The sequence below is a fragment of the Nothobranchius furzeri genome, chromosome 13 (genome assembly GCF_043380555.1).
Source record: "Nothobranchius furzeri strain GRZ-AD chromosome 13, NfurGRZ-RIMD1, whole genome shotgun sequence".
Lineage (NCBI taxonomy): Eukaryota > Metazoa > Chordata > Actinopteri > Cyprinodontiformes > Nothobranchiidae > Nothobranchius > Nothobranchius furzeri.
In genome coordinates, this window is record NC_091753.1 from 43,239,912 (window position 1) to 43,266,174 (window position 26,263).

Consider the following 26,263-nt stretch of genomic DNA (forward strand, 5'->3'; position numbering starts at 1 on the left):
TCTTGTGAACTGCTACAAATGACCAAATTTACATAATGTGGTCAAGTGGATATAAAACCCCTTTCACCGATTACCAACATTCTTGTAACTCAGTGTGTCGGCTGCTTTCCTACTGGGAATTTTAGGACATCCTCAGGTCTCAGGAACACATTATCAGGTGTCCAACTAAAAAGAGCATCAGGTTACCCATCAGACTTCTGATTAAACAGCTCAAATATACAAGTGCTTAGAAAGAAGCATCCTGCAGAGATTTCTGTTTTTAGGTGTTTTTTTTATACATTTCTTACAAACGTACCACAAAAGTCCAAAAAAGTATGGCACACCTAAGAACAGAGGAAAAGAGGAGCGTCATTGTCAAGTCACAGCCAAATTGTTGTCTAAACACGTTATCAACATTCGACATGTCAGAAAGTCAGATTTAAACTCCTTACATTATTCACTGTTATGTAACTTTCACAACCTAACCGCATCTTAATGTAATGGAATGCAGTTTTCCTGAGTCCGTGTCTGATGCCGTTAAAGCCTGGTTTACATGGACGTATTTTTAATTAGTCAGTCAATTTTCAAAGCATGTGGGACCACACACATGGTGGAGAAAACTGCCTACAATTTATGATTGATTTGATTGATTTCATGTTTTTACTCAACAGTTTTATCCTGTAAAGGGACTTTGGGTGTCCAAAAAGACGCTTTTAAATAGAACGTATTATATTGTTTTAAAAAGTCATGGATATACCAGTTTCGGTTCTACAGTGTGTAATGTCAGCAACTCAACAAATCCTACACAATCCGCTTTCACGCATTCCACGCTCAAATGGGAAATCCCACAAGATAAAATGTGACTTTGATGTAAACAAACTCGGTGGAGGAGGAGGCTGCTGCGACTTTACGTCACCTCGCTTTATGACTGACTACATGTCGCATTCAACAGGCAGCATTCAAGTCCCCGAAAATTGACCAAGACAGTCCAACATGTTTGAAAGCCCAAGATTTATGATCGGAGTGGTCTCAATGTCCTTCTGAGTTAGAGCTACTAACACACCACACAAGGTGGGATTATTTAAGATCATTCTTAGAGCTATTACGATAATCGTGTGCAACTTGACAGAAGGGGCGGAGCAAATTCTGCATGATTATCTTGCCAACAGAACCGGGCTTTAGACAGAAGTCTGATAAGTTTTTGAATGACACCTGGTGCTGTTTCCTCTATGGACATCTGAGGCTGTTTGATCTGACGTTTTCCAGAGACCGGAGGATGTCCTCAAAAGTAAACCATATTTTCAACAGGGAAAACGTGAATGAAAATGTAGAAGATTAATAACAAAACCTGCTTTGGAGCCATCAGGTATGAGTTTAACCTGCATAATACTTCAAAAAAAAGAACAAGAAAATGATCAATGTATTTGTCCAAGTTTATTAGAGGATATGCTCATTTACAACTCTCAACTCCAGGAATCAAACTGAATGTTTCTGCTCAAGTTGGTCAACAATAGCCAACAAAGCTGCTACAGAGGTGTTGTCCTACTACCGAGGTTGAGCTGAGGGATGAGATGACTGACAGCTGGAGCAGATTGACACAGATCAACAAATGCTCAAACAGGAGATAATAAAATCTTCTGTGGAAATTGCAAACTGGGATTTGAGGTTTCTGTACTTGCTTTGGGATCTGGTGAAACATGTATAATTTAGGTTTTAGAGCTTTTCATACCAGATGTGTTTACGCCTTCAGCCCTGGAGATGATGCATTGACTCTCTGAAAAATTCAAAAACTAGATATATCTTACTGAAGAAGAAGAAGAAGAAGAAGAAGAAGAAAATATAATTTCTATAGCGCTTCAACATAAAAATCACGAGGTGCTTCACAAAAATGTAAAAATATAAAAAATTATTTAGAAAATGTTTATATATTTATATATATATATATATGTTTGTATATTTAAAATGAGCAAAAAATAGACACTTGTGATTCAAAAAATGTTAAGAAAGAGAGAGAGTGAATCGGAAATAGGGAAATCAGTGGATCCTGAGGAAGGCGGAATAGGTGGGGAGAGCAGAATAAAGAGAGAGTGGTGAAGAAGGTCATACAAAAGCCAGCTTGAACAAGTGAGTCTTCAGCTGCTTTTTAAAGGAGTCCACTGAGTCCACTGATCTCAGGCTCAGGGGGAGAGAGTTCCAGAGTCTGGGGGCCACAGCAGCAAATGATCTGTCACCTTTGGTCTTTAGCCTGGTGCGCTGCACAAACAGTAGGCTTTGATCACTGGACCTCAGGGACCTGCTGGGGGTGTAGGGACTAAGAAGATCACCAATGTAAGATGGTGCTTGTCCATGTAAGGCCCTATAGACCAGAACCAGGATCTTGAAATGAACCCTGAAGTTGACTGGCAGCCAGTGAAGCTTGAGAAGAAGCGGGGTGATGTGGGTGTGTTTGGAGGACTTGGTCAGAAGCCGAGCACAGGCGTTCTGAACCACCTGTAGACGGTTCAGGGAGGTTCTGCTCAGACACGTGAAAAGAGAGTTACAGTAGGGAACAGGCGGAGAAACCACTGAGGAATGAGGATAAACCGACCTTAAAATACTTGGACGGAGAAACCGCGCCCCAACACGGCCTAGCGGGAATGCGGAAGTGGCGCTCAAGTCGCCAAAAAAAGGACAAGAAGCTAGAAGATCACGCCGATGTTTACTAGATAAACCACGCTTTAAGAGAAGTCTTATTCTCACCTGGATTCCTGCTCGTTTACCTCTTTTCCTCCTACATTTTCCCGAGACCGGATAAACATCGCTGGAGGCACCCTGGCTGGGATCATCGTTTGGCTCCGGGCCAGTGCACCACTCAGATAAACAAACAGGGAGGTACGTCCTCGGTGCATCTTGGGCGATCGTGAACGAACGGAAGGACAAAAGAGTCTGGCGATCATAGGAGATGGTAGCAGGGACACTACTGAAGAGGATCGCAGACAGGAGCAAGGTGGAAAAGAGGAGGTTAGTGGAGAAAAGTTTGAAAAAATGGCCGGTGACTGCGGCTAAGCCAAGCACAGGCGCCATCTTGTTACCGACCGGTGGCAACTTCTGACTGGCTCGACGTCTGCTCCAACTTGACTGCTGGGAAGGCTTGAACTCACTGCAACGAACACACTTTTTTATTTCTTGGTACTTAACAAAAAAGTCTATTTTGCATCCTGTACGAGTCTGCAGCTGCCCTCAAAAGCCTCAATAAGAATCACAGTACAGAGTGCATGGAGCGCTTAGAGTAAACATAAAAATATCGAGTCACATTCAAATATGGTGCTTTGCAGAAATGGCAACCACAATTGTGTATCTAACCCTCAACCTGTGATAAAACGAAAAAAGGCAAAGTTTTAAAGCAGTGTCCATGGTTTTAGTTTGGTTGTGGCTTTGGAAATCGTACCAGCCCCATGATATTTTCAGAGTGTCAAGTGAGGATACTTCGAATCTCACAGAAATAAATGAAACAAACGGAGAGGAATAAAAGGGACTGATTAGAGAGTGTCTGCCTTCCTAAAATTTTTGACAAGAACAAAAACACATTCCATCCCTGGTTTTCATTCGTCTGTCACGAATCACAAGTCTTGATTCCTGCATACCAGCTCTGCCTAATTACAGCAGCGAGTCCCACAGCTTGCCGTACTCCCCACACACCAGGCCACACACAACAATCTAAACAAAGATGTGGCCTTTCAACTTGATGCTTAAAAGCAGCAGCACACCACTCTCAGCTTAACTTCTGCAACACCAGAGCAAATTAGCCTTACTGATGAGGTGCACAACCCTGTGATAATTAGTTCCCCTGCTAAATCTTTAAATCAACTTCCAGCACTCAAAGGAAATCATCATTAAGCCAAGCAGTTGTGTTCTTAATATGACTAATCTACAGGTTGGATGCATTAAAACAGAAAAGTAAAAGCATCGCTTGACTTGGTGAGGAATTTGGTGTATTTATTCATGCAGCGCTGTCTTGTGAATGCATCCTGGTTGTCTGATCAAAACAGGCTTGGGTGAATTTTTATCCAAATCCATGAGAGAAAAGACGGGTATGATGTTAACATCTCCTACCATAGACCTCCTTCCAAATGGGGTTTTTCATTACTCCCCATCCCACAGATTTGTTCATCTTAGAAATAACAAAGAAATGTCCTTGTGAATCATTTCTGGTGATATCATATTGACGTGTCCTTACGCATTGGAACAAGCATCCATCGCAACCTTGGAAGCCCATTGGTGAGGGATCAACTTCAATCCTAAATTACACCCCTGTACTTTTACACATGTCATTGAAATGTGATAAAGCATATCAGCTGAACAGGTGACATGTAAAATGCATTTTTCTCACCAACATGCTGTGGTTTACAAAGCCTGGAAACCCAACACTGTGGAACAGGGCCGGAAACCAAACCATTATAGGCTAATTTTCTGTTTTTCTTTACGTTTAGTCGTGTCTTCACTGGGCACCACGATGGTGTCTAATCCCGGTCCTCCAGGGCCACCATCCTGCATATTTTATAGATTTCTCTGCTCCAACACCTGATTTAATCAGTGGGCAATTAGCAGGCTTCTGCAGAGCTTGATGACTATCTGAACACGTACTTGAACCATTGACTCACATTTGATGGAGCAGAGAAACAACTAAAATATGCTGGCAAGAGTACCCTAGGGTTCTAGGTATTTCAGACTATCTGATTTTGAAGGTGCAAAAGGCCTCCTCATGAAAAATAAGTTAAGGATCATAAATACCTCAAATGTGGAACCAGTTGGGTTAAAAAAAATGTCCATAAAGTTGCACTCTTTACCCCTACTTCACACTGGAAGCAACAGCAAAGCAGATTTACTTGCGAGCTTTGCGGAGCGGCTTTCCTGCCGTGCTTCTCACTGGATTCGCAAGATCACAAAACCCCTCGAGACTTCAAAGATCACAGTTTATTTATGCCATTTGCCATTAAACCAAAAAGAAAGAAATGATCTTTAATATTCTGTTTCATGTCATATTTGATGTTGTTCCTCGCCACTGCCAGGATTAAAGCATGAAAAACACTCTGCTGCACTTCTGCAACGATTCTGGGAGTAAATAAGTCATTAGGTCACTTGTATTGACGTAATCTACTGTACATATGAAACCGCATCATTGCAGTAGTCTCTTATTTTGAAAATTATTGAGGGTTTTACACTAAAACTGAGGCTTAGTCCACACGTAGCCGGTTTTTAAAAAAAATGAATATCCGTCCCTCCAAAAACTTGCATCCAAACCACCTCGTTTTTAAAAAAAAAACTCTGTCCACACGTACCCGGAAAAATACGTTGTTAAGGACATGACAGACCTGTAGGCGGCAGTACTTCCCCCGTTCTTAACCTCGTCCTTCGTCTGTGGTCTTCCGTAAGGAGCAGTAATTCCGCTTGCAAAAACAAACAAGCAAAAAGCGCTTGGACAATTGATAAAGCGAGCGCAGTTGGCTAGTGTAAACACAGGTCGCACACGTGATGTCAGCATTTTTTTGTCATGGAAAGTGACGTTGCGGACCTTAAAACTCCGGTTTTGTCTGTCCACACGCAGACACCCAAAACGGAGAAAACGCAGATCTTCACTTTGGCCGGAGTTTTAAAAAAGATCTGTTTTCGTGTGAAAAAACTCCGTTTTCGTGTGGATGACAGGCCTAATCGTAGAAAAATATCTACGTTTTGGCAGATCCCCGGCTACGTGTGGACAGGGCCTTAGTGTAATTTCCTGTTTAGCCATAGGTTAACTGCAGAAACTGACGTGTACTAGAAGCAGATCGCAGCAAAAATAGAACCAGATCCTATCTTCAGCGGTGCAACGAGGCGAGCCGCTTCTGGGATGCACCTGAAAATTTTCGCGTCGCGGCTGGTTTGAACCCCCACCCCCCGCCCACCACCCCCTCACCCCCCACCCCCCATAGACTATAATATATTCTACTTGAAGCAGTGACGTTCCGCCCATTTTCCACAGCGCTGATACTACAGTGTGAAGTAAGGGTCAGACTTAGCTCCAAACAGTACATGAGTTTTCATTATCATTAATGTCGAAGATCTACAAAATATGAAGGATCATCACTATGAAGCACGTCTAACATTTCATTTACCTGTTTTTCAAACTCTGAATGTTTTTGCCTGCTTTTTCTCTGCCTTGTTACAATCCTTTACAGCTCCTATTACTTGCTTGGCTAACTCGTGCACTAAATAATTCAAGTGTTTAGCCATCTTCTCACCCTTATTATGCTTGGCTGTGAAGGAAAACTGGCCTGTTTGAGAGAAGAAAATGCTCAATGGACCACTACATGAATGGGTTTGTAAGGCTGAGTTCCATTCTTCTAAATCATTATTTCAACTGGCAGTCAGGCTGCACCAAAAAAAAAAAGGGGGGGGGAGGGGGGGGCTGGCAAACTAAAGTGAAGCATTCTTGGTAAAAGTCATGGAGACGTTTGCGCAGTGGTTACGCATTGGTTTTTTAGGCCGTGTAAATACACGGATGTTTTTTAGGAAGAGGTTGTGTTGTCCTGAAAGTTAAATTTAATAGGCTGGCAATTAGAAAGTACCATTACAATCATCATCGCACCAAAAAAGGACTGGCTGTCGGTTCTTCTGAGATCTAGTTTCCTAGTTACTGATTTAGTTACCTGGCAAGTTGTCACTATGCATCTGCTGTCCAGTCTGGTAGCTTCTGACTGCCAGCAGGGGCTTGGATGGATGATTTAGCACAGATTTGGTTTTCAACAGAGAGAATATCATGAGCAGATGATGCTTCCTGATGCCCAGCTTGTTCTATAGTGCCAAGTGCCTTGCACATGTGTAAGAGGACCAGAGAGGTGAGAACAGAAGGCCTGGCAGCCGTCATCACAGCCAGATCCAAGGTCTTCCCCCTCCCCATTAATTTGTCTCAAAGACGGGGGCAAAGTGAATAATTGCCCCTTTTAAAAGGTCAGAAAAAGAAACCCCCCTTGTGCCCGAATGCAACACTGAGACAAAGTGACTGAGAAAACACCTGCATCTGCTGCACTCAACGCGCATGCCTTCATGCCTTCTTTTATGAAACGATTAGCCTGAGCTCAATCAGACTGAGTCCCAAAAGGAAGTCTGCTCCGGTCCCTCCAGGGAGGACTGGGGCTCTCCACACAGCAGATGTGCTAGTATCACCTGCTCTCATACAGATGTCACCAAACCACAGAGAAACCAGCGGAAGCAAAGAGGTGTAACAGGATCACAGTGGAGACACAACAGACTGGGGAAAGGAAGTGGGAAGAGATAAGAGGTCTGGTCAAGCTGAAAATATAGCAAAGATATGAGACGGGATACATCGGTGTCAGAAGATAAATGTTACAAGTGGGATCAACAGCTGGATCGAGCTGCTGAGCCACAGCAGAGAGAGACTCAACTCCCCAGTGTTTTCTCACTTTCCCCTCAGACTCTGTCCTTTCATTATACGGACACTTATTAGAGAAACTTGGAATCAGCACTTGGGGGTCTGCTTGACCTGCAGCAGGCAGCCTGAGAGACAGACTGTTCTGATGAAATTTTCGTCTCTTTGGAGAGATACACATAAACCCATCCACCTTCCCGGCCAGATGTGAGCAGGAAATCCCTCCAGCTGACTTGTATCATTTAGAACCTTTGGTTTAATGGCAGAACCACATGTGAGCGCATCACAGCTCTAGCAGAACCTGAATAGCATGAATAGAATAAACATCAACATTGTCAGACTGTATAATAGACTGGTCATGTGGTGCAAATACAAGAAGCCAGGAAAGGTAGATTGTGCTGAGTTATGCTAATTATAACATGCTGAGATTAGCCCAAAGTAATAGTTGGCCTACATGATAAAACAGTGTTAATCTCCTGAGTTTTCTTTGCGTTAAAGATCTCGTTCACTCACTATTTCAGAGATTTGTCTTTTGGTGCATCTCTACTCACTATATTAAATGTATTTTTTTTAGGTAGGTAGGTAGGTAGGTAGGTAGGTAGGTGGGTGGGTAGATAGGTGGGTGAGTGGATGGGTAGGTAGGTAGGTAGGTAGGTAGGTAGGTAGGTAGGTAGGTGGGTGGGCAGATAGGTGAGTGATTGGATGGGTAGGTAGGTAGGTAGGTAGGTAGGTAGGTGGGTGGGTAGATAGGTGGGTGAGTGGATGGGTAGGTAGGTAGGTAGGTAGGTAGGTGGGTGGGTAGATAGGTGGGTGAGTGGATGGGTAGGTAGGTAGGTAGGTAGATAGGTGGGTGGGCAGATAGGTGGGTGAGTGGATGGGTTGGTAGGTAGGTAGGTAGGTAGGTAGGTGGGTGGGTGGGTAGGTAGGTAGGTAGGTAGGTAGGTGAGTAGAAATGATCATAACACCCACTGTATTTTCAGAAGGATCAGTGTTCATTTTCATGTTGCCCTCACTAGGCTCAAGACTATAAATGCTCAAGGAAGTATTACATTTTAAAACACAGTAAGTAGCACATCCAGTTTCCTGCAATTTTAACATTCCCCCAAAATACTGCGATACCACAGAGCCACAGCGAAGCTCGGTTGCTGGGAGAAGGAAAAAGAAACAGAAGAAAGACCAAATGCAGCGTCAGCTTGCCTCAAGCTAGCCCAGTCTCACGGCGAAACGGCCCCTCTACCATTAAAACAGACAAGAGAAAATTTCATTTGACACACATGATGCCTAAAAAGTTCTCTGGTGAAAATTGATTGCATGGTGTGCTCACCAAAATACCAGACTGAAACTAGCAACATCTCCCATCCCCATAATTAGTCTATGTTATTTTTAGAAAGCTAAAGCCTTGATTTAAAAAAAGTTTGCATTCAGAACAGTCAGGTTTTGCTTTCAGTCAAAGTGATTGCACTTACACAACTGTTCTGGTAAACCTTAGTTTGTTTTAAAGTCATATTAGGACATGTGCATCATCCTGAGAAGCCTTGAGGGGAAAAGTGGTTTTATGAAAGAATATCTAAAGAATGCACACAAAAGAAATCTGCTAAAAAAATAAAGCTTTAATCCAGAAAGTTTGATGACGTTTGTAGAGAAGCTACATCCCCAATTAAACTAAACTCAGTACAATGTGACAGGTAATCTGCATGTTTCTCAATTAAAATAAAACATTTTCATCATCTCACATAAGATGGAGGAAAGTGTGGTTTTATGTTCTGAGAGCAGTTATTAGCACCTGCCTGGTGGTTACCAGTGGGTGGTCATTGCTGTACAAAAAGACTGAGGAACCCACGAGGGGCTAGTGGAGTAAAAGAGGGGATTCTTTCTATCAGTTAGACGTTTTCTCCAGGACAATTATGAGTCTCTCTCTCTCTCTCTCTCTCTCTCTCTCTCTCTCTCTCTCTCTCTCTCTCTCTCTCTCTCTCTCTCTCTCTCTCTCTCTCGCTCTCTCTCGCTCTCTCTCTCTCTCTCTCTCTCTCTCTCTCTGTAGACTGGCTGCTTTTATGTTGGCAGGAATGGAGAAGTGATTCAGAGTACCCACTTTACTGAGGTACCTCTTTCAACTAGGCTGCCTTTAAAGGATTCAGTGTGAAATAATGAATATGTCTGCGCGTAGTTGTATGAACACTAAAAAAAAGAGTCTTTGCAAAGCAGGATCACAGTTTTTGGCACATGAAAATATTCCTAATCAAAGCACAAAGGCCCGAACAATTATTCCAACAGTTTTCAAAATAATTTATGTTTAACAAAGTAGTAATTCATCAGGACAGGGTTTAGGCCTCAGTTTAAGTTACAGAGCAACAAAGACAAATTGTTTGCCTCTTTAATTGCAGTAATCAGTGTTTGTATGAAGTTGCTATGCGGGGGTGTTTGGTTGCAGGAACTACAAGTGATCCATTCTGCTGTGAACATGGGGGTTGGTGAGTTTAAAATGTAGGTGTTGTCTATCATCACAGCTAGCTAACGAAAAACGAAGGGAGATCAGATAAGATTCTGGATAGGACCCGGCTAACGGATAGAAAAGGAAGCCCCCCTGCTTATGTCACCTCCGCCACTGCTGCAAGCACTTGTCAGGGTTCATTTCCACCACAGCTGCTAAAAGACCCCCTCTCGCCTTTTTCTGGAGCCAGAACAACCCGTGCAAAACAGACAGAGGAACAATCCTTAGCAGAGACCCTCCAAATTACCCCAAAACCACAATAATATGTGTAAATTATCCTCCTGTGTGAGGTTCTGGCTCGATCAACAAAAGAAGCTTCATTACATAAAAGGAATAAGAAACTCTGAAAGTCAAAACAACCATGTTTTACTTTATTTGGTAATCAAAAGGCCTCAGTGTTTCAAATATCTCATCAAATTACCATAAAAATCATTCTTTTTCATTTTATTCTGGAAAAGCTTCACATAGTTGCACCGAAATTCACGCTGGAAAAACAAACAGTGTGTCAAGTCTTCTTAATACTGTATATGCTTGCAATCTGCAGTATAAATCTGCAGAGTATAAAAATATAATTTATCCTGTAATTTGATTCATGCAAAGCCAACAGCAGCAGTATAGTTGCTTAATGGCATTGGACATGTTATGCAACAACTAGATTTAAACCTCCACATCATTCAGAAAACATGTTAAAGTTCAAAAACTGATGCAGGAGAATTACACTAGCAATGCCAATTGACACACTTATAGCTGTGCAGCACATTTCCTAAATCGTTGCTGTTTTTATCCGTACTAGATTTACCCACTCGGATGACCTAATTTCTTTGCAGCAGATCTAAATGACTCAATTACAAGACAGATAGATGTTATTTTTTGTTATCTCTTCCACCCCTGTAGATTTAATTATAAAGTCATCTCAAAACACACTAATGTATAGTGGAAAGTGACAGAATATCACAGACACAGAACTGTGGAGCCAGACTTCATTGAAATAATCACAAACTGCTGTGCTGGTGACCCACAAAGTAAAATAAACAGAGAAACTTCAAACCCGTATTGTAGTGGGTTTTGGGCAGCGCTGTGCATGGAAGGGGTGACACAGTGAATTTAATCTACAGAGACAAAAAGACAGTCATCAGATGTCTTGCAGTGATATTTGGATGTAGCGCTGGCACCCCGAGTAAGGGCAGTCTGTTCTCACATGCTTCGCCAAATACACACAACTGCAGCCTCCAAGCAGGTCAGTGACAATGCCAAAGAGAAGTGGCTTTTAACATTTATTTCACACTTGGACCCTAAAAGGCAGCAGATGAAATCCATCTGAGAGATTTGCAGTTATCCAAAACGTGATTTGTTTGGTTTTCCACCTTCCCTTAGCAGTTTCAGGAAACCCCCGTTTATTCCTATTCTTTTGGTTCTTGTGATTTATTGCTGGGTGGCCTCCCCTTCTTTAGAATCTCAACTTTCATTTAAACCGAGGATTGCAGTCATTTCTGTGTTGTTCTGTGTTTGGTTCAAATGGCAGGATAATTGGGATGATTTCTGACCCAATTATCCACCTTTGAACAATCTTAAGGATGTTCCCAATAACCGTAAAGGCTCCAAATATAATCTTATCAGAAATTCCTGCCATGTGTGGTTTGTTAAGAGAGGTCTGACCTGCTCAGAAGCACCACTACAATCATAAATCCAGGCTTTAGAACATGTTGGATTGTCTTGGTCCAATTTTTGAGGACAAACAAGTGCTGTCTCTTGAAATGTGCCGTTAAGCCAATCAGAACGTGAGGTGATGGAAGAACGCTGCACGCTCCTCTTCCGCTATGTTTGCATACGCATGAGACTTCCTGTTTGTCTGAGTAATGTTATTGTGTGAATTTGTTTTTGGTGTAGTACATAGTTTTAACTGTGTCACCAGACCAAACACATTGTAGGACCAAAACTGGTATAGACATGATTTTTATCGACATTTGTGGGGTGTGTCATTGTTATGACTTCACCTAGGATCCGGGCAAAGTAAAATAAAAGAAGGTAAACAAAGGACTGGGGTAGGGTTGTCACGATACTAAAATTTCAAACTCGATTAGATACTTGGAAAAAAAAACTCGATACTCGATTTCGATACTATTTAAAAACACCCATTTATCGAACAAGTTTATTCAAAAAATAACATTCCTCAATTTATATTACAAAAATTAAATGTTAAGAATTAAGTGTATTAAGTGCTTAAACCTTTCAAGTATCAGCATTTTTTAAAACGTGCATACAAAAACTGGTGAAAGTTAACACTTTAAATCATGAATTGTCTCACTATATATACACTATTTGCAGAGTGATGTTTTGCTGCTTAAACTCTGTTTAAGGTGCATTTTTGTCATAAGATGTAATGCCATATGTTTTGTTCTGTACTTTTGAACATATCTGTTGGTCAATAAAGAGAGAAAACGAATTTCTCCACAGTAGGACAAAGGTACATCTACCGATAATCTTAATAAAAACAGACTGGCGCACGGCAGTGACGTCATTAAAAGCGCCGGTTAGATTAGCCGCAGCTAGTCTGTTTACGCCTAGAAATCCCAGACCAGACACGCTCCAAACGAACAGGGGAATCACGTTAATGATTCCTAACAAAACCTTTCGACATGAAGATGTTTTGGTGCAGATAATGTCTTATTTCGAGGCTGCACCATGGGTGCCCGTCCACACCCGTTATATGGATATACGCTGACGGCGATTCGGCGATGGACCTACGGTAAATACCCCGGGGAATCCAAGTAGCACCAAAGTTGTCAGTGTGAGTAAACAAACGTACTGCATGCTAGAAATTAAGTCCGGGTTGCAATAAACGGGAGTTTCCTTTAAGCACATAAGCGTGAATATACAACTACGTATCGGACTTGGTATGCTAATTAAGTTGGGCTGTGAAGCGCCTCCCAAATTCGCTGTTTATGTTTTTGTTTATTTATTTGGCAGACAAAACTTGGATCGGAGACAACTCGCGTGGGAAATTGCTATGTAGCCATGCGGCGTCTTCTGTTTGTCTGGGAGGCGGAGGCTGCTTTACGGCATCTGGCTGCCGTGCGTGTCGGTGTACTTGAAGAAGGCTGTGTATAATAGTCCATAATATCGATACCACAGGGATGGAATATCTCATTTAGATACCACTTTTAGTATCGATTTATATCTGGGTATCGATTTTTTTGACAACACTAGACTGGGGGAAAGGAGGTGGAGGAGTTGTCGGATTGTAAAATAATAATCTCTTTTTAATAAAGTAAAAGGAGGGGATATAACCATCTCACAGGTTAATACAAGACACTAAAAGAAACTCGGGAAAACTTCCTGGAACAAAACCCAACAAAAATACACAGCTTTCTGGTTTAGCCGGAACCTCAAAAGGTTAACATGATAAGACTGGTGTTCTTCTTACCAAAGGTTCCCTTAATACTATAAACGTTTGCTAAAGTCTAAACCAAAACAAACTCAAAACCACCAGCTCAATGATCTGAATCATGTCAAACTATAACGAGAACTAACAAGCAGGGCTATACCGTTTGGCAAGTGCAGAGGATCTACCTCAGACTAAATGCACTCTCTATAGTCCTACCAGGCAAAAGTCTCAACAGGAGCGTGGAGCAGGGAGACAACTCATGGGTAGGAGTTGCTCCTTGATCTGCGGATCCCACGACATCTTTATCCACTCGGCACAGATAAGGTAATCAGTCATTATCTCCTGCAGCTGCGCTCTCAGCGCTTCGACCGGAGTTCCTGGATGACGTCACTGCAGCGAGTTCATTGAGGGGGAATCCCCGACACCATTGTCATGGAGATGAGACGCTCTTCCTGGCTCTCACCCTCTGGCAGTTTTCTTCCTTCTTGCTCCGTTGCTCCACATTGAGTATGTCATATAAAAATTAAACGAAATAAACACAAGTACCAAAGACCCCTACTAACGGGGATGTAACAGTCATGTTAGTGAAATCGGCCGACAATTTAAAAATTCCTACTGTATGAACCGGGCTCTACCCTTTCTTTACCCGTTACCCTTTCTCTTTAAAGGTGCAGTTGCAAATTTGCTAAATAGGCTATCTTAAAACATTTTTTCATGCCTTTTAACAATGTTCTAGCATAAATATATTGTGGAGATAAAAAAAACTAAAAGATTCATGAAGTGGGGAACCTCATCCAGTTGTTGATCCCACTGAACCAACAAACTTCCGCACTTCCCTGGGTCCTCCACTCCTTACGCACTCACACATTTTGCAACAGAACAACAGCTGTGAGAGTTTCGCACTCAATAATATCAGAGATGGAGAAAAAGCTAGCATCTGCCACTTCTACACAATTGGAAGTCACTGACAACAAAAGACTTGGATGTGGAAAAAGATCGGTGTTTAGCGCTCTTTTGTTTACTCTGGCATTGCAGGTTCCGGCATCAGGCGGACGTGTTCTAGGGATGATAGTCGACAGAAGACGTGAGAGTTCCATGACAGTGTTTGTGTTTAAAAGCTAGCTTATTTTGCAGATTTGATACTGAAGCTTTAACTTGCTTGTTTTAAGAGGAATAGCCCCTTAAGATGAGCCATCTTGTTTTCAAGGGGGGTCCTCGAATTCTAATGGCGATTATATTAGAACGTGCAGAATGGGGGAAAGCTCCGCACCCACCCCAAGACGTCTAGAGATTTTGAAGGGAAACACAAGCCTGCTAACATGCAAATTACTTCAGTGACTTTAATGCCTAATGACACATTTTTTTTACATTTGTGTGTTGATCTTCTTTCCAAAAAAGCAAAAACAAAATTAGAGTATAACATTTTCAAAGATTAAATCTTCTGCAATTGAATTTTGTTGTGTAATTTGTCTAAAACCTAATTAATCTGGTTGTCTGTGACCATTTTTCTTAGGATAAACAAGTGTAATTAAGGTGCCTTTTAGAAGCAAAGTGAAACTTATTAACCAACAGAAAGCCTTCAATTTGTCTCTGTCTCTGAATATATGTGAAAACCCCTTTTGTTCCACGGCTCTCTGAGTACTTTACACTGCCTGTTACCCTGGAAACCCCTTTCAGAGGTGAAGGGGAGGACAGCCAAAGTGGAGATCATCTTGGCCTAAAATTGCAGGTAAATCCTCACTAAGGCCATCCAATTTCAACAGCTTTACCATTAAAAAAAATTACTCATTTATGAGGAATGGAAGCAATCTTCAAGCCAAAATCAACTTCTATCGATCTAACAACTTTAAAACTCACGTCGTCTTCACAAATACCTTTGAGTTGAGAGTCGAATCACATATTCTCAGAGTAATCGATAACAGCATGAAATAAGAAAAAGGTAAATGTAAGAGAAAATGACTGACCTCAATGATGCAGGTCCCTGGAGCTATGTTCTCCTTGATGGACACATTGTAGAAGTTTCTCTCAAAAACGGGCTCATTGTCGTTTACATCCTGAAGTAAGATGTTTACCACGGCAGTAGAAGATAGTGGTGGTTTCCCTCCATCTGTAGCCACTACAGTTATACTTGGACTAGGAGTCTTTTCATAATCCAGCTGGGATAGAGTGGTGATGATGCCTGTGATAGAGTCTATACTGAACCAGCTGTGATGAGAACTTTGGTTTTGAAGGATGCTGTAGATGATGTCTCCATTTGGCCCCTGGTCTTTATCTCTAGCTGTTACCTGCAGCACAAAGCTGCCTGGGAAAACCACTTCAGGGATGACCTGTCTGTACACAGTCTGGTCAAAAAGAGGAGAGTTATCATTGATGTCAGTCACTTGGATGATGAAGGAGGACTCAGCCCTGAGCGGAGGTGTTCCAGAGTCTGTCGCCATCACCCTCAACTCATATGTGTCTCTCTCCTCTCGATCCAGAATCTGGTCCACACAGACAAGATATATGATGCTGTCTTTTGTTGTGAGAGCAAACTTTCCGTCCCCTCCCTCCAATGACACATTGACATTGGCATACTCTCCGTAGTCTGGGTCAGTGACTGAGATCCGAGCCACATACTGGCCTGGTTGTGCACCTTCAGAGATTCTGGGAGATCCATCCTCACTCAGAAATATGATGGTCATTGTGGGCTGATTGTCGTTGTAATCTCTGACATGTATGGTGGCAAAGGCGTTGGTCACCTCTGGGTGGGTTGCATTGTCTTGTGCCTGAACCACGAGCTCATGGACTCTCCTCTTTTCAAAGTCCAGAGGCTTGTTCAGAGTGATGATTCCAGATCGAGAATCTACGACAAAGTAACAATCTGGGTCACTCTGTCTTCTGTTGATTTGATAAAACACCATTCCATTGTCTCCTTCATCAGCATCTGTGGCAAACACCTGGAGAATGTTGCTTCCTGGTTGGAGGTTCTCAGATATGATAGCATGATAGCGGCTCTGGTTAAATACAGGAGCGTTGTCATTAATGTCTTGTACAGTAATGTCTAATGTCATCTGATCCGTTCTTTTAGGTGAACCTCCATCAAAAGCCTCTAAGGACAAGGTGTAGGTGGATCGTTTCTCTCGATCTAGAATAGCATTGACCACCAAGTCCAGAAAGAGAACCTCGCTGCTTCCCCTTCTTGTCTCTAAACTGAATGCTTGGCCAACATTTCCGTCCTTGATAAGGTAACCTTGTGTCGTAAGCTGGCCTTTATCACTATCAACGGCTGGCTCAAGAGGAAATTTAGTGCCAATTGCTGTCTGCTCTGGAATTTTAAATGTGGCTCTCTTCCTAGGAAACTTGGGTGCGTGGTCATTTATATCGTTCACTTTAATGGTCACTTCTACTGTCACGCCTGTCATGGTGACTGCAATAAAGTTATATCTATCTCTCAGTTCTCTGTCCAGAACTTTGGCTGTTCTAATTATGCCGGTGCTCTCATCAATGTCCAGATCACTGCTCACTCCTGTGCCTTCATGGTCTGAAATGAAGTATAAGGAGGAAGTGACACCAGGAGGAAGTCCTGCACTGATGTCACCCACAACCGTGCCCGCTGGTTGCTCCTCATCAAGCTGTAGCTCAAGGGTACCAAGGACAAAAGATGGATGAACTGTTAGAAGCTCCAAGGCCACATAGACCATTAACAGTATCCTTGTGCTCCGCCGACCCTCACAGTGCAAAGAATCCATTATAGACTTCACCGAACCCTTGGCAGCTGTCTTCATGTCTGCTTCTTCAGTTTAAACCTGGAAACAAACAAAAGGGAAAATCTGCATAACATCAAAACTTCACTACTCCAGGACCAATTGAAGAGTGAAGCATTTTCATGGTGACTAAAAATAGGAATGTCTGTAACACCTTCTTGTGTTTTATTGGCTCTCTTCTCCTCCAAACCACACAGAATAGCCCCAGCACATTACATTTTCCAACATGTCTTAGACAAGTCAATAAGTCAACACCTTGTTCCTTCTGAAAGTTTTGCTTTTCTATAGAAACGTCAAAACCCATGCCACGGCACAACCCCTCAGACTGGCCGTCGGGGACTGTAGCTATTCAGCTCTAATTAAAAAGGTGCAAAAATCACTTTTGCCCAGACTCTTTACATGTTCACCATAAAAGCCTTTCAAGACTGGAAAGTTACGTGCTGCATTTATTGTTAAAACTAAATTTAGTTCCCAAGGCGTTTCAAATCCTTCCACCAAGGGTGGTTCATAAATTTAACTCCCACCAACCATTTCTACTTATTATTTGAGAAATAATTGGATTTTGTTAAATTTAGGAGAAAATAACAGAGAAATCCTAGAATAAACAGCAGGCACAATTTGGCTTTAGATCTCCACCATCAGAGACAATCTGTGACTGAGAATGGGAGACACAGCGAAGCAATGTGGAAATTGTTCAGAAAGACCCTCACCATCTGTTGAATAATCCAAAACCACTAAGTCTGGCACAACAACAATTGTTGTGTCATTTGCATTAACTAGAAAGGCTAGCTCCTGATTGTGTGTGGCTCTGCCTACATTTGTGCATTTAAAATCTACTTTACTTGCTGTCAAAGTAACTTTTTCTTCAATTTTGAGTAAATTTATCCAGCTCACATTAAGTTCTGAATTACGTTTTTTTAGAGAACTTCTTTAGCCCCCCCCCCCCCCCATCTACACAAAAACATTCACTTGTGAGAGAAAGCATTTGTGTGTGTGTGTGTGTGTGTGTGTGTGTGTGTGTGTGTGTGTGTGTGTGTGTGTGTGTGTGTGTGTGTGTGTGTGTGTGTGTGTGTGTGTGTGTGTGTGTGTGTGTGTGTGTGTGTGTGTGGATCCCGTAAATCCCTCCCATGTGTCTCCAAACGCAGTGTGGTGATCTGTCTTAGCCACGGTAGTAGCAGTGTGTGTTTGAGTGACAGAGGAGCAGGCTGCAGCAGAATTGGAGGGCTCCACGCAGTCTACCTCTTTCCCTTTTTCTGGCTCTGCAGCATTATAATTGAGGTCCTCTGGAAGTTGGCCATATGCACACAAGATTCCAGCCTTAATTTCAGTCTACCATGATTCAAAGCCCACAACACGGAAGACACTGCGTTTAATGTCATATATTAGTTTGAGTTCAGCAGGGTTAAACCTATGATCACTTCTTGTTTTGAAACATTAAAGACAACAAGGTTGGTGCTTTTACTGAGCTAATATTGTTTCACAGCTTGGCAACAAAAAGGGAATTCTGGTCTAGCAATTTGACTTCTTATTTTCTTCAAAGAAACCATAAAAACTTCAAATGACAAGACCATAAAAGGCAAGCATGAGAAATACGCCATTATCTTCCATATCCTAGGTGGTTTTGTGAGTTTTGTTGCTGCCAATAAGCATCCACGACAGCCTGAAAGTCCTGATGGCACATCAACTTTGAAGTCTCAGTATTGATTTACTTTACTGCAACACTGGGGATGAACTTCAACATCCAGAGCACAAAAGGGAGCGTTTTAGGACCTAAATCTTTGACCAAATGCCACAACTGAAATAATGCACTTTCTAGTTCAGCCGCAGTGGAGGACCTCTGCAGAGCAGCACAGCTTAATGGATATAGCAGACACAGCTGGGCAAGCTAATTGCACAATACCAGGTTACTAAAAACATATGACAAAAAAAAATTCACTATATGGAGCTGAGGAAAGGATTTCTGCAATTTAGATAAAAAGTACTGAAACCGTGTCATTCAAACTGTTGGTGTGGTTGAGTGCCAGCATAAAGAATATTGTATTTATGCTTTGTTTTAAAGGGACAATAATCTGTAAAATAAACACTCTAATAATTGAAAGCTGTTGCATTCATACAGCTAATCTTGTTCTGGTTTGGATTCAAAAGTTGCCTCTTGCATCATAGATTATGCACTGTATTAGAGGCTATTAAACACTGAAAATGAGTTTAGTTATGTAACAACTAAAAGATTGATCCCATTTACCCAAAAAAGAAAATTTACTCCCTCATTGCTACAGGTTTATTTAGATTATGTACCAAAAAACTGACATTAAATCAATCTCCTCTGAACCCTTTAAGCTGATCAAATCCAACATTGTTTTAATGTAATTATGAATGCAGCAAATGTGACCCTGAGTTATTTATTTAGCTGAACTATACTGAGCAGCTGCTGAAAACATCAAGGATGTAGTTCATCCTCTGAACCACTGTCTGTACTGTGTTTAGGAAAATGGGCCCTATTATATTCAGAAAATGTATTTCCTTATTTGTACCTGACTTCTCAGTTTTGCACCACTATAAAGACAAGCAGGCCTTTGGTTTGGCAGAAACTATAAAATATAAACAAACTTCTGTCTCTTTCAATTAACGTATGTAGACTTTACTTGAAAAATGCTCTCGTAAAAATTAAAAATAATTAAAACTTTTGTAGGTATTTTAAGATGTTAGTTGTGTTAGATTTAGTTAAAAACAGAACTAAAACTTTGGTCGTCCCACTGATCAAGCTGGTCTTCTCTGATAAGGCGTATTTAGAAATGACCTAATAGCTTAAAGGTGCAATATGTAAGAATGACATCTTGTGGTCAAATTTGGGTACTGCAGTCAATTGTTATAAACTAAAGGTAACCGTTTCCCTGCTGATCCGTGAGTTTCATGGCTGTTGCCAGTTCCAGATCAGCGCCAGGAGATTCTAGATGTCAGTCTAAGACGTCTACACAGCAAGTCGATAAATAGAAAAATACATTGTTATATCTGGTGTTAGCATCCCGGGGGTGTTTACGGTAGAGAACATTTACTACACTTATTATGGTAGTATGTTAGAGGAAGTGTGGTTGTTTGCCTCTTGCTGTTATAGTTCTGAACGCCTCATAAAAGGAAGAAAAATGCCACGATTGACTTATTATTTTTACTTCATATACATTTCAAAGGAGTAGGCAGAAGTATCTACTTATTTGTCTCTACCCCCAAGTTTTACCTCTTATTAATTTAATTTTCTTTCAATCTTAAATTAAACAAACAACATATGAAAAAAATGTATATATAAAAAAATAAACAAAACAACGTAAATAGAGAATGTGTACATTTGCAGATTCACCAGTTATGGAGAAAAAAAGAAAAACCAATCAAACCAAAAATCACTGAAAAAGAACCACAGCAGCATTACCAGCGGCATTACCGCCCTGGGTTAACCCTGTTTTCTTCATTCTTATACTTATTTAAAATTAGGTTTTTATATTTTACTTTAAACTGCTTTATGGTTTTACTTTCTTTTATCTCTTCTGTTAGACTGTTCCATAATGTAACTCCTGCAATTGCAATTTACATAGTTATTAAAGTTGTTCTAGCACTTTGTATTTTTATTCCCCTCTTAAGTTATACCCACCTTCTCTTTCTTTGAACAATAAACAGATTTCTTTAGGAAGCAATTTATTTCTTACTTTATACATTATGTGCGCTGTTTTGAGCTTCACCAAGTCTTGGAATTTAATGGATTGCATTTTGACAAAGAGTTCATTTGTATGGTCCCTGTACCCCACATTATTTATTATTCTAATGGCCTTTTTCTGTATTATAGTTATCGTCTGTATGTAACTTTTGTATGTTTCACCCGGCCCTCTACACAGTAACTCATATATGGCAGTAGTAAAGCACAGTATAATACGAGCAGGGCTTTCTGATCCAACATCTTCTTTGCTTTCCCCAGGATGGCAACGACCCGTGCCAATTTCCCTCGAACATAAGTAATGTGTGGCTTCCAACAGAGCTTATGGTCAATGATCACACCAAGAAATTTTATTTCATTTACTCCTTCTAAATATACATTATCCATACAAATTTCTATTTTGATGTTTTTTCTTTTGGTTACCAAAGAACATAAATCTGGTTTTATCTAGATTTAATGATAATTTATTTATATCAAACCACTTTTTTAATACTGGTCATTCCTGTGTGAACAACTCCAAGACCTGTGGCAATTCCACACCTGAACACAGTATATTTGTGTCATCTGCAAATATTACAAATTTTAAAATTTTTGATACTCTGCAGATATCATTTACATACATAATAACACTTTTGGTGCCAGTACTGAACTTTGAGGTACTCCACAAGCTATATCCATCAAATCAGATTTGTATTCATTTATTTGTACATATTGTTTCCTATTCCCTACATAGCTTTTTAACCAGTCCCCAACGATTCCCCTAGACCCGTACCTTTCCATTTTTTTTAATAGAATTTCATGATTAACAGTATCGAATGCCTTTTTTAGGCCTAAAAAAACTCAGAGTGCATACCTCTTATTATCCATACAGTCCGTTATCTTTTCCATTAAATCTATCAATGCCAAAGCTGTTGATCTGTTGCTTCTGAACCCAAATTGGCTATCTGTCAGTAATTCATATTTTTCCACAAAACTGTCAAATCTTTTTATGAACAGTTTTTCTAGTATCTTAGAGAACTGGGAAAGTATCGACACTGGTCTATAGTTTGTAAAATGATGCCTTTCACCGGTTTTGTAAATGGGAATAACTTTAGCAACTTTCATATGTTGTGGAAAAACCCCTTTTTGAAATGACAAATTGAATATATATGTTAATGGTTTTACAATACCATCAATAACTGTTTTTACTGTTCCCGTATCAATATCATTCCAATCTGTGCTGGTTTTGTTCTCAAGTCCTCTCACTATGTCATAGATCTCTTTCTCTTCCACTGCTCTCAAAAACATTGAGCTTCTATTCCTTTCAATATTTTCACCAGTGTCCCTTTCTATTCCATCAACCTTTATTTCTTCTGCCAGTTTTGGCCCTATGTTTACAAAGAATTCATTATTTAAAACCATTGTATCTATTTTTATTGAGAATTTACATGCAAACATTTACTGTATGTCTTTTATGTGGTGCGATTCAACCTCCAACTGCTAGGCGGCAGCATTTTCTACCGTCTTCTCTTTAACTGAATAATTAAATCTCATGATAACACTGGATGTGTTTTTGAAGCGTCTGGGCTGAGTTTTACAATTAAATTCAGTCTTAAAACTTGCAAATATTGTCTGGTTTTAGTATCACAATAAATCATATTGTCTCTCCTTTATTGCTATAGAAATCGTATCCCCAGATTCTTGACAGCACACACCTCTATTGGAGAGGATTTCTTCTTTACTCAAGCAAAACTTCTTCTGATTAAATAAACTAAATAAAAACGTGATCATCAAAAGCAACACAGCTGAAGTCATTTCACTTAGCCAGCCAAATACATTTTACCACCAACAGACCAAGAGAGCAACTTTGGTGACAAACTTTATAAAACAAGCATGTCATGATTCCAGTTAACTCAATGAAAGCGTCTGTGGTTTCAGGCCCATGCCAGCCTGCGAGGCTCGGTGGAGCCGTAATGGAAACCACAGACAGACTAGCAGATTGCCTGGACATGAGGATGACAGGCTTAGCAAATAGCAAAACTAAAATGCTCTGAATGGTGGCCGAACTAAGTGCTGTGTTTCTGTGCCTTGCGTCGCTCTTTGAAACTTTGCTCTTTGGGCACTAAAAAGACCAGCAAAAGTCATTACAGGCCTCTGATTTTAACTGCACTTTTGAGTCATAACAAATATTGCACTGGAAAAAGGACACTGGCAACTTCTTCATGATAAACCCTCGCAGTCAGAGATTTTTAGAGTCTGACAAGTAGGGTTATTAGGAAGGGCATGGGTTGGTTCAGCTGTCCGTTTAACATACTCTAGATAAGAAAAGCACACCTGATATTTTTGATGTTTGACTTTGCATTAGTGACACTAGTAGCTGCATCATAAAAAACACATGTGCATCAGCACATCAGGAGGCAACTACAACAAAGGTTCACCTCATGCACAATCAGGAGCGTTCTTGTTTTTTGAACTAAATGAGGTTTCCAAATAAGGGCTGTTACCCTGAGAGACTAAATTCATTTATAGATCTCAAGTTCATTGACTGTGTAAACCACGAAGAGAGATAATGACATGATTAATAAAAGCAAAAATGGATTTACGACATAGTTCTTGGATTGGAACAAAATTGGTTGTTAAAATAATGATTTTATTTCCAAAAATCGTGTTATTTTTGTTTGATTTCTGTGTCTGCCTTGTATTTTAATTCAACACAGATTGCTATTGTAATATGTAGCTGGAGAGAGTTTGCCGGACATATCGTGGCAACAGATTGACTATGACCGATATATCAGGCTGATATACTTTATATCAGTTGTTATATTCTAGCATTGGACCAACACATCCCTTTAGTTTAAAGTCAGGCACATCCACGAACAGCCTGGTACTTTTGCCAAATTTTATTTGAATGTATATTCACATTCCTGAAAAATATCTGCTTATAAATGCTCCAAAACTTCATTGTCAGCTGGCATTTCTTTTATTCTCCTGTTGGTCAGTTTATTGGTTTAATGGATTAACTTTGATGAAATTATTTTAATTCTGAGCTGTGCACAAAATTAAGACTCGACAGTTGGTTAGATTAAGTGTTCAATAAGTTCAGAAATTACATTTTAGCATTTTGGACGCTACAGTTTAAACTATGGAAGAGTTATAGGCTATGAAAAGTTGGCAGCACATATTGGCCATTGGCTGACAATGACCTCTACATATGGACAGAAAAAAAAACATATTGGTCCATCTCCGAAAGTCACCAAACAAATGATTACTAATCAAAAAGATCCAGACTGGTCGTTTCCCTATAAACCAATGTGCAGGCTGCAGTTAGGATGCTTTATTCATAACAACGGTTATTATTCGTAAAGCAAGACTGAATCTCTCCAATAGCTGCTGGAGATTAGAACCAAAGGAGGAACCTCCATAGCAACCATCACTCACAACTTAAGTGCAAGGTGATGGAACCCAGTGGAGATTTAATTGGTTTATTAATTGAGGGAAAAAAACACCCATTCACGGTCAGTGACCATAAGTCTGCCGTCACAATCCCTGTGCTTTCATCTGTAGCGGTTTGGGAGGTGTTCAACTTGAAGGGCTGCAGCAGGACAATAACCTGCAGGCTGGACACTTCCACAGGAATTTCTCTGTCTCAAGGGGGCTTTAATCAGAAGCGACAAAACAGCCACTTCCATTTAGGCAACCCCTCAAAGTAAATGCACGAGGCTGTTGCATGAGAATATGGGAATGGAGTGTGCTGGTGTTTGGTTCAGAAATGCAACATGTGTCGTAAACCCTGTTACACTGTAACATTGCATCGAGTTTTTAAACTTTTGAGAGTTTAAATAAAAGTTTGCATGAAATTAATAGAAATTGAATGTGAAATCTGAGCATGACAGAGCCTCTCGTCTGCAGCAGAAAACATTTAAACCCAAACACCAAACGCATCCACTGCGCCTGGATGAATGGAAACTGTTGCGCTGACATGATCGATACTCACCTTCATCTGCTCCTCTCTGGGTTTTGCCATGCAATTATTTTAGCCGAGTTTTAAGAAATCCAAAAGCTCATCAGTTGAAGCACAAAGAGAAAGTTACATCCATCTCAGAAAAGAAGGGAAAAGCGTGTCTTCTTTTGGAGAAAGTCTCCTCTGCGGCGCGCAAAATCGAGTCTTTGCGCAATTCTAGTACAGTTTTATCAGCCGAAAAGTTGTGGTGAAAGTTTCCTCCTATAGTGTTCCTCCTCCTATAGTGAACCTATTTTCAGCACACGCGCGCACACACACGGCTGCTGCTGCTTCTACTCCAAGACCAAACGTTGTGGGGGCCGAGCAGTGGACGTCCGTCTCCAAAATCTGATTTATTCAACACGTGACCGGCTGCAGACTCCTGCTCCTCTTCTCTTTACCGTTCGCTGCTGCTGTGATTACCTCAAGGAGTCACAGCGAGGATGCAGCCGAGGTTAGAGCTAATCTCTGGTGCCACCATCCTATCTAAAAGGGAACTGTAGAAGAAAAAAATCTGCACCATTATATCCTAATTATGCTTCCCAATGTTTGATTCAATGGATAAAATTATACAAAATCTGTCTAGAATAAAAAAAATTCTAATGATTTTGATGCGAAATTCCTGCTTACCTTCGTAGCAGTGAAAGGTATCGGTCCCTATAAAGTTTTCTCTATTTTTGTTTAGAGGTCCAACAAATTTTAATGTCATGATGAACATTAATAAAATGCTGTTCTTTAATCTATGCTTTTATCTATTAACAGAAAAAAGTATTCCAAACCAACCAGTGTGAAACAGCAGATACCTTCCCTTGTTACATCAGGGTTTAATCAGGATATAGGGAATTTCATAAAGCTTCTAGCTACACACAGGTCTGATTACTGCCAGATTTTTAGAAATAAGAAATAATTTATTAATGAACCCATTTGACAACCTGAATCAGGCTAAGCAACAGGGATGTCTCTAGTATTGAAAAACAAGGGGGGGTTAACCACCAGGGTTGTAAGGAACCGAGGGCTGAAAAGTTTTAACCAAACCTGAACAGGCTTAACAGCCAGTAAATAACCTTCAATCAATCAATCAATCAAATTTTATTTGTATAGCACCTTCTACAACATTATCCGAAGCCCAAGGTGCTGAACAACATCATTGAAAGAAAAACATTCTCAATACATGGGCATAAAAGCACGATAAAAACATAAAATCATAAAATAGCAAGCAAACAGCATTACAGATAAGAGATATTGGAATAAGACCAATCGATTAAAAAAACAAATGTCAGACAAAATAAAATCAAGCATCCGGTATAAAAAGAAGAATAGTTAAAACCATAATGTTAGGGCAATTCAAGTGACCCTAGCGCTGAAACGCAATCAGATAAAAATGAGTCTTTAAACGAGACTTAAAAACTTGAAGGGATGGAGCCTGTGTAATGCTCAGTGGCAATTCGTTCCACAGAGTTGGAGCCAAAATAGAAAAAGCACGACTACCCCTCGATCGAAACTTCGACCGGGGGACCACCAGAAGTTCTTGCTCGGCTGAGCGAAGAGCCCGAGATGGAGCATACCTGTTCAAAAGCGCAATAA

General features: G+C 40.6%; 1 protein-coding gene across 1 annotated transcript in view; it reads right to left on the reverse strand.

The window, feature by feature from the left end:
* The window catches only part of LOC107380224 (protocadherin-16), a 109,817-nt gene extending 84,920 nt beyond the window's left edge, over window positions 1-24,897 (reverse strand). The window contains exons 1-2 of the mRNA XM_015951360.3: window positions 24,674-24,897; window positions 15,222-17,042 (exon numbers count right to left, since the gene is read on the reverse strand). Coding sequence (XP_015806846.1) covers window positions 15,222-17,021 — 1,800 coding nt within the window. The 5' untranslated portion in view covers window positions 17,022-17,042; window positions 24,674-24,897. The remainder of the gene's footprint in view (window positions 1-15,221; window positions 17,043-24,673) is intronic.
* Window positions 24,898-26,263: the final 1,366 nt, after the last annotated feature.